General features: G+C 62.3%; 2 protein-coding genes across 4 annotated transcripts in view; both read right to left on the bottom strand.

Annotated features, from left to right (window-relative positions):
* MMP23B (matrix metallopeptidase 23B) overlaps positions 1–1659 on the bottom strand; it is a 4182-nt gene extending 2523 nt beyond the window's left edge. The window contains exon 1 of the mRNA XM_006871771.1: positions 1615–1659. Coding sequence (XP_006871833.1) covers positions 1615–1659 — 45 coding nt within the window. The remainder of the gene's footprint in view (positions 1–1614) is intronic.
* Positions 1660–1710: 51 nt separating this feature from the next.
* On the bottom strand, positions 1711–8278 carry MIB2 (mindbomb E3 ubiquitin protein ligase 2). Of its 3 annotated transcripts, none has more exons than XM_006871716.1 (19): positions 8261–8278; positions 7620–7878; positions 7360–7531; positions 6473–6579; positions 6178–6372; positions 5916–6058; positions 5686–5793; positions 4805–4909; positions 4564–4726; positions 4358–4491; positions 4105–4253; positions 3863–4019; positions 3613–3773; positions 3405–3531; positions 3084–3317; positions 2500–2678; positions 2230–2423; positions 2078–2143; positions 1711–1949 (listed from the first exon to the last, which is right to left on the bottom strand). In XM_006871716.1, the coding sequence occupies exons 2-19, from the start codon at positions 7864–7866 to the stop codon at positions 1711–1713; spliced, it is 2880 nt and encodes a 959-aa protein (XP_006871778.1). In that variant the 5' UTR covers positions 7867–7878; positions 8261–8278. The 3 variants fall into 3 exon arrangements, with proteins under 3 accessions (XP_006871778.1, XP_006871779.1, XP_006871777.1); XM_006871717.1 differs by having other exon boundaries at positions 5686–5781; XM_006871715.1 differs by lacking the exon at positions 8261–8278 and having other exon boundaries at positions 7620–7881.
* Positions 8279–8525: the final 247 nt, after the last annotated feature.

Here is an 8525-nt window from a genome sequence, read left to right as displayed (position 1 = left end):
GAGAGGGGGGGAACGGAGGCGCGGCCGCCTTGAAGGGAACCAGCTGGCCGCCCCCGGTCGGAGCAGCCCGCCGCTGCAGTCTGCGGGGACCAAGAGTTCTGTCGTCGGCTTAGTGTCCTGGGCAGGGCCTGCTGGGCGGGACTGCTGAGATGGTTGCGGGGAGTACCCTAGAGATTGTGGAGGACTGGGGCGTCCCGGAAGGGGATACACACCAGGGGCTCAGGCTTAGGGAAAGGTCGTCTCCTCGGTGGTTGGTGGTTGTGTGACTTGGTGGCTTTTTCTCCAAATGGACCCACACCCACATCTCAGGCACGGGATAAGACCCGGGAGTCGAGCCTCTGTCCTGGCCTGGGCCGCCCAGTAGGGCCAACCCAGGACACATCCCCGCGAGAGCCGAGGGGAGGGGACACGACGACTGAGTACGGGGCGGCTGATGGGGCGGAGAGAGGCTGGGGCGGGAGGGGGACTTAGGGACGTGGCGTCAGGAAAGAACCTGCATAGGGGATATGGCAGGGGTGCAGGGAAGGGGGAAATGGAGGGACAGACCTGGGAGGTGAGGACCCCCAGGGAGAAACTGTGGGGGCAAACGGGTCCTGCGGGAGTGGGGAGCGACGGTCCCCAAATGACGCCCTCTGCTTAGAAGGGACAAGGGTCTGTCGCGAGGGAAAAACGGGAAGCTGAGCTCGGCGCGGGGCGTCGAGAGTCTGGAACCTTCTAGGTTAAGGGGGCAGCGACAGTGGCTGTACTGAGCCCCAGAAACAGGACTGCAGACAGGTCTAGCAGGCAGGGATGGCAGAGAGCCTTTGGGCAGGGAAAAGGATCGGGCTGGCAGTCCTCGAGGGCAAACGGGGTGGGGGCACATCCGGTCCCCTCCCCTTATTCTGGCTTTAGCCGAGGTGACAAAGTAGGTCTGGCCAACAGGGTCAGCGCCAAGCAGCTGGCGGGCAGCGGCTGGGCGGAGCTCAGCGGGTGGTTCTTGGAAAGCAAGGATTTCAGCTCAGGACAGCGCCCCCTCCTCCAAGGCTAAATATTTACTCCAATACGCCAACAAACTTCCCCCCCCCCCTTGCTTTTGCCCCCGGCAGGGACCACCTCTTCCCCAGGTCCGTGCCCCTCCTCGCATACTTTCTGGTCCTGAAACCTAGCTGTTCCCCTCCTTTCCCCTACAAGCCCCTGCTCAGCTGTGTAGCCAGGACCCCACAGTCCCTGCAGACTGGGCATACCCCCAGAAGGTCGAGGGCAGAAAGGATGGGAGGGGGCAGGGACGTTGTTAGGGGTCTTGAGAAAGCCCCTAGCTAGGCTGACAGGGTATCCGAGCTTCAGGAATTAGGGGCAGTCTGCGGGCGGGATGCCTGGCCCTACACAGTGCAGTTGGAAGACCTGCTCCGTTGGGTGGTGGAGGTGTATGTGTTGGGGGGAAGCAGCCTCTAAGAGCCTGAGGAGGCTGTTCCTGGCCAGGAGGTGGGGGCTGGCAGAGCCCAGAGCGGGCATAACAAGTGGGGCTGGCGCTTGGGGGGAGGGGAGCGTTTGGCCAGAACCCTGCAAATAGTTAAGAGGGCCGAGTAGGAACGAGGAGGGTTTGTGGAGGGGTGGCGGCAGGGGGCAGTCACGAACGTGCGGGCAGGCCGCACACAGGCAGGCACGGGCAGCAGAGTGCATGGATACTTTTATAAAACATGGATGTGGGGGGCGGCACCGGGCTCGGCCGGCTCACACGAAGATCTGGATGCGGTCCCGCACAGGCTGGCGGCAGATGGGGCAGGCGCTGAGCGCGGCGCCACAGGGTGCACACGCGCCGTGTCCACACTGGAACACGAGGCGGATGTGGCTGTCGATACAGATGGGACAGGTGATGCGCTCCTCCATCTGCCTGTAGCGGCTCTGTAGTTCCTCCACCAGCTGTCGTGGAGGGCCAGGAGCGGGCGGGACGTTGGCCACCTCAGTGCCGTCTGCAGGGGGTGGGGGTGAGGGGTGTGAAGCTCGGAGGGGAAGGGAGCAAACGGGATTGGAGGGGCACTGGCAGCGGAGGCTCCTTCAGGTGAACTGGGTGAGGGATGCCGAATCCCACCCCACGCACCTGGGCGCAGCTTCTTGATGATGGCCACCTGGCACCTGATGCACTTCTTCATCCGGCGGGCGCACTCTGTGGGGGGTGGGGGAAGAGAGTGCATTGGGCGGGGCCTTGTCCCCACCCACCCCAATACCTCCCACTGGCATCGTCCTCCTCACCTTCGCACACTGTGCGGTGCTGACACGGTGAGAAGAGCACCAGCACCGCTAGTTCGGAGCACACCAGGCACTCGGCGGCCTCAGGGCCCGCTGCTGCCGCCACATGGAAGTTGGTCACCGTGTAGGGGGTGCAGAGCATGTGGCCGGCGCCCGCCACGCCCCCACCACCACTGCCCTCTGCCGCCTGCCGCTCCCTGCATTGGAAGAGTAGGGGTTTTAAAGGACCCAGCGGCGATAGCCACCCCTTCCACCGCTCAGGCGCAGGCTCACCGGAAGCGCTGGGCGCAGGTCTGCAGGGCCTTCAGCACGTGGCCCTCGGCCGCCAGGTCCAGTGGACTCCTACCGCGGTGGTTGGCATAGCTCACGTCGGCTCCCTCCAACGTCAAGAAGCAAGCAACAGCGGCGCCCACTGTCAGTTCGGTGCTGCCGGGAAGGCCAGAGGCCTGTAGCTGGGCAGCGAGATGGACTCGATAAGGCTGGGCGCTGTCTAGAAACCTCTGCTGGCACTGGGGGGACCCCACCCCCACGGCCCCCGCAGACTGAGCATCTCCTTCCTCTCTGAAGCCCCTGGTGGGAAAAGCTCCTTGCTCGGTACAAAGGGTTGTATTCTGAGGCCCCACCTCTACCCATTCACTCTCACAGACCCCACCCTTGTCCTTGCCCAGGCTGATCAGGAGCACTGGCCACGCTATGGTGGGAGGGGTCAGAGACCACATCTGCTGCAGATGGCTGTCCCCACCCCTCAGTATGCCTGATTCCCTGGGCTCTCCAGGAAGGTGGACAATCACCCAGGCCTTGCCCAGGGTCAGTGGCCACCTCTCCAAGCCAGCCCAGCCCAGCCCACACTTCCTCACCCTGGACAGCAGCTGCATGGGCCCTGGGTCCCCCCCGGCCCCATCAGCTGCCAGAGGCAGCAGCTGGTGCCGCTGCAGTGCCACGTGCAAGGCAGTGTCCCCTTCCTCATCCTCAGCATTGACACTGCAACCAGCGTCCACCAGCAGGGGCACCAGCCCCACGTGGGCTTGCTGCACAGCCAGGTGCAATGGGGACTGGAGCTTCCGGTTGCGCAGGTTCACATCACAGCGTCCCTGGGTCAGGACACGGAGACACAGGCTTAGCCCCAGGGTGCAACTCCTCAACTCTGGGCTGGGCAGTCCCGGGCCCCATGCTGACACCTCTTGGACCAGGATCTGGGCCACATCACGGTGGTTGTTGAAGGCAGCCAGGTGTAGTGCCGTGAAGCCGTCCTCCTTCCTGGCATCCACCAGCTGCCGAGCCCGTGCCAGAATTCTCCGGACGGCTCTGTGGGAGCAATCAGGTCTGGCCAGGCCCAAGGACTGTCTCGAGGACCTGTCCAGTTGCCCACCCGGCCATCCCACTCACAGCACGTGGCCCTTGAGTGAGGCGTGATGTAGCAGCGTAAAGCCCTGGCTGTTGGTGGCGGTGACATCAATGCCTGGCACCTCAGTAAGGATCTCGACAATACCACTGGCCCCAGCACCGGCAGAGATGGCACAGTGCAGGGGGGTGTCAGCGTGGGCATCCTGCCAGGGGATAGGCTGGGGTCACTCAGCCAGAAAGCTACCCAGCTGCCACCTTACCCCAGGGACAGACCGGGAGAGCCGGCACTCACAGGCAAGTTGACATTGCAGCCACACTCGCACAGCACACGCACTACCTCCAGGAAGCCCCTCTGCACAGCCACGTGCAGCGCTGACCCCCGAGAGCTGTTGAGGGCATCGGCATTGCAGCCAGCACTCAGCAGCACCTTGGCAGCCTCTGGCTGGTTCCTGGGCAGGAGGAGGCGAAAGAGGTACTGTGCTGGTGAGCAGGACCCTCCCATACTCCCCCAAACCGCACCTGAGCAAGCCTCACCCCAAGGCCGCATAGTGCAGCGCTATGTTGCCCTCGTCATCTGGCATGTCCACAGCTGCTCGCGCCTGCAGCAACAGCTGAACCAGCTCCACCTGACCCAGGTAAGCAGCCACCTGCAGGGCGGTCCTGCCCTGGTTCTTGGCATCTACCTGTGAGAGAGCCACATCAGCCCAGGACCCTCAACGCCCTGCTCCCTTGGGCTAAACAGGAACAGAGAGGAAGGGCAGGTAGGGAGGGTGTCCTGGGGCCTCACCTGCTCTGGGTGCCGCCGCAGCAGGTCCAGTGCCCGAGTCACATTGCCCAGTGCCACCTCCACCACGAGTCTCCCTGGGTGCTCTGGGTCACTCTTCTGTGCCCGAAGCTTGTCCAGGGCAACGCTCAGGGAGCCTGGCAGCAGGGTGGAGGTCAGGAGAGCAGGGCAGCCCCCGTCCCCCACTGGCCACCCGGGCTTGCCCCTACTTTTGTTCTCCCGGGCCCGCTCAGCCACATCCAGGTTGGTGTCCTCCTCGGGCCGATAGGCCACCAGGCAGGAGGGGCTGAAGGTCCACAGCTGGCCGCCAACAGCCACACGCAGGTTCCCATCCCCGAACACCTTCACCACCTTCCCAACGTGGCCCAAGGCCTACAGGGGCAGAGGGCGGGGTTACAAGCAAGTCTCCAGGGCAGCAGGGTGGGCAGGTTGGGTGGGGTGGGCACTCACAGGGGCCATATCATCTGTCCATTCGCCGTGCCCGGCCTGCAGTCGCTTGACTGCATCAAGATCATCGATGACCCGGACCACATCGCCCACCCAGAAGGAGTTGTGCTGAGAGACAAAGCAGCATGTGAGGTGGCCCCCAGTCAGGGGTGTGGGCTGGATGAAGTCCCTAGGACCAGGACAGCCCTAGGGGCCCACCCAGGTCCTGGAGTGATAGCCGAGAGCAGCTGAGCAGCCCAGCTTAGAAAAGGGAAGGCCAGTGAAGCCTCAGCCCTGGGCATCAGAATGACCTAAAGGGGAGGCCCAAAACCACTGCCCAGGCCCATTCCACCTCTCCTCTGACATCTTTCCTACAAATATGGCACCGCCCCCCACCCCACACACCCATCTGTCCTGAGCCACACCCTTCAGTGTCCTTGACTCACAGGTTCAGAGCTGAGCCTGCCCTCATATTGCCCCCTCCCAGGTCACTACTTATGGCCCTTCACTTCCCCCACCTTCTCCAGCCACCTGGCTTCCCAAACAGCTCTCACTGTGGCCCTCACTCAGTGCTCTATCCCTGCCAATGAAGTCTGTACCACTCTGTCCTCTGTACGGACTTCCCCATAGCTTCTCTGCCATTCTAGTCTGCTCCCCACACTGTGCCCAGAGGGATCACTTAGAAAGCAGATCCAGCTGTGCCACTTCCCTCCTTAAACACTTTGGTGGCTTTTAGCCAAGGGACCCTGGGGACGCTGCCCTCGTCCCCTAGCCTGAACTTTCTGCCTCCTGAATCCTCAGCACCTGGGTTGCCTCAACCTGCAGCCTCTACAGCCTACCCCCCTACCCCTCATAGCGCAGACTCCAGGCACTTGGTTCTCAGGGCTGGGGTCTTGGTAGCACACCTTGATGAGTGCCCCGGGATGGAAGGTCCAGCGAGTCTCATTGCTGAACTGCACGCGCACGTCCCCACGGTCTGTAATGCGGTGCACGGTGCCCGTCTGTCCGATAAACTGTAGTGCGTCACGGAGACTGTGGCTGGGCTGAGTAGGACTCTTAGGGGAGGAGGGGAATGGGGTCCAGAGGACGAGGGAAGAAAGGGGAACTTGGGCACAGCAGACGGGGTGCAGCTCACCTCAGCCATCCTAGGGTTCCACCCGCCGTGACCTTCCTGCATTTCTCTCAGCACATCCGTGTCCAGGAGGCATTTGACCTTGTCTCCATGCTGGAAGGGCTGGCCGTCTGCACTCACCCTCCGCTGCAGCTCTGCTGGCTTGCCTGTGGGTGGCAACAAGGTTTAAGCCTCAGGCAGTGTCTCCTCCCTCTATCTCCAGAGGCTGAGTTGAAAGGGAGGCAGAGCAGGGTGTGCATGGTGTTGGGTGAGGCCAGCCTCCTACCGAGCCGTGGGAGGTGTTCCTTGTAGTAGAAACCGCCAGCCGCCTCGCCCACACACTTGAGGTCCACCTTGCCCTTGTGGCCCACACGGTATACATTGGTGGTGCCATCAGCCCATGTCACACTGGCCACACTCCGGCCTGTTTCCACATCCCAGCCACGGATGTCCACCACACGGCCTGGCTTCCCATCCCCTCCTAGGGAGATGTGGGCCCTGCTGGCAGGCTAAGACTGCAGCATGAGGCTGAATCATAGCCCACCACAGCCCTGCCCCAGCCCACCTTGCCGCCCACTCACCATCTTGAGAGCCCCACTCCCAGTCGGGGCCCCGCACCACCTTCGCCCCCTGGAAGATGCCCCTCAGCGGGACCCTTGGGAGGCTCTGGCGGGGGCTCAGTGTGATGCTGCAAGAGAAATGTGCCAGGGTTGAGATAAGCCCAGCCTTGCTCTTCTATGCCCAGCACCTACTTGCACCCTGGCTGGAGCCTGGTTCCCATGCCTAGCTCTTGTCCTGGACCAGCCTAGGTCAGTCCCCTCCACACCCAGGGCCCAGGGCCCTGGAGCAAGCCTGTTGACCGCCTTCTCCAAGGTCCTCCCCTGATGTTCAGCCAGGCTAACACCCCAGGCTCGTCTTCCCTGCACAGTCTGTGTGCACAGTTGCTCCCAGTCTGTTGCCTCCCCTGGGCTGGGCACCCCTCAAGGTCATCTGTAGTACTCAGCAGAAAGACTCAGTTTGTGGAGAGCAGAGGTACCCATGGATAGTAAGACTCTTGCTCCCAAGGCTGTCCTATTCCCCAAACCAGAGTCAGGCTAATGAGTCTCCCCACCCCTACCTTAGAGCTGGCTCCCAGCTTGATCACCCTGCCTCAGGCTCACTGCTCACAACCCATGGGGTATGGCAGCATCTGCTCATCCCCAACAGGCCCCCAAGCAGCTATCACTACACAGGGCGACTCTGGCTCTTGAGGTGGCACTAGGCCATAGCATCCACCTCTGTAGACCCGTCCCCAGACATTGCCAGTTTCCCCAGTGGATGGGGTTGCTCAGGGCCCCTGAATGACCCTAGTGGCAGCTTTAGGCCTGAGAGCTCACAGCTCAAGACCTGGTCAGGTTTCAGCAGCACCTTCAAGGAGACTTGTCCCAAGGTCCTGAGTTCCACCCACCAGTGGGGCCTGGGTACTCACGGGCGTGAGTGGGCTGTCTCGTAGCGCTCAAAGGCATGGGTGAGGTCGTGCTTGTTATGCATGTAGCACTGCGTGCACAAGTCGTAGTCGAAGCACACGCGGCACTTCCAGCGCATGCCCCGCAGCCCATGCTTTTTGCAGCAGTCACAGATGATGTTGGGGTGACGCACACCTGGGAGTGGGGCCAGGAGGGAGTCAGCTGAACCCCACTCCTCCCTTCCTTCCCATGCCCCATCCCCATCCCCTGCACTTGGACGCACCAATCTGGGCATTGTCATAGAGCAGCAAGTCATGGGCGCCCTGGTAGCCAGCGCGGTAGTTGGTGCGGGTGCCATGGTCCCACTGTACAACGACTGTGCGGTCAGGGGTCGAGGGGCTGCCGTGTCGGCCGAGCTCCACCACTGTGCCCACGCCACCTTCGCCACCGTCCTGATGGCCCCACTTCCAGTCCAGGCCGCGCACCACACGCATGCCCACCTGGACGCCAGCCTGGGGATCTGGGTCCATGGTGGGCGAGGACTGCTGGCGATCTCTCTGCAGGGTGAAAACACCTCTCAGGTCATCACGAGAGGCTCACCAGGCTGACTTGTCCACAGGCCTGCAGCTGCCCCACCAGGAACGGCGGCTTGCAATCAGCCATCCAATACGCATTCAGAGTGCTACTGGGTGGGCCTCGGGGAGTACTCCAGGTTCAGGGAACAATGCCAAAGCCTGGCCTGAGCCTTGGGTGGTCAGGAATCGGAACATCACCTGGGACGCCTGTACACTGTGCCTTAGTAGGTCAGGTGGCCGAGTAGAGAGGGGCTCTCACCTACTCCTGAACACAGGGAGGCCGAGCACTTGACATGGGAAGTAGCAAGCAACCATGGACAGGGACTTGAATGTGCAAATGCCCTGTGGCAGACTGAGCATGGTGAGCAGAAGGCTAGGAAGGTGCTGAGGTGGCACCTGTCCATCAGAGAGGGCAGTGGAGGTGGGGGAGGGAGTCATGGCCCCTCAGTGGGGACCCCATGGCTGACCCGGTGAGAGAGAACAGTAGTCTGGCCTGGTATGTGACTAGGGAGTTCTGTCAGTGGGCACTGAACGTGGGCTATTCCGGGAGCTAGGCACGACAGAGCCATCAGGTGTAAATAGAGTTGGATCCCAGGTGTGAAGGTGCAAGGTAA

This window comes from Chrysochloris asiatica, unplaced genomic scaffold, assembly GCF_000296735.1.
Source record: "Chrysochloris asiatica unplaced genomic scaffold, ChrAsi1.0 scaffold00173, whole genome shotgun sequence".
In the NCBI taxonomy this organism is placed as follows: Eukaryota; Metazoa; Chordata; class Mammalia; order Afrosoricida; family Chrysochloridae; genus Chrysochloris; species Chrysochloris asiatica.
The sequence above is the reverse complement of the archived record's forward strand: the minus strand, read 5'-3'. Positions and strand labels throughout refer to the sequence as shown.

Coding starts and splice junctions, on each gene's coding strand:
- MIB2 (XM_006871716.1), bottom strand. CDS start 7,866: ATGGACCCAGATCCCCAGGCTGGCGTCCAGGTGGGCATGCGTGTGGTG. Junction 3,774..3,862: donor GCTGCAATGTCAACTTGCCT/GTGAGTGCCGGC, acceptor ATCCCCTGGCAG/GATGCCCACGCTGACACCCC. Junction 3,532..3,612: donor TCACTCAAGGGCCACGTGCT/GTGAGTGGGATG, acceptor TTGCTCCCACAG/AGCCGTCCGGAGAATTCTGG.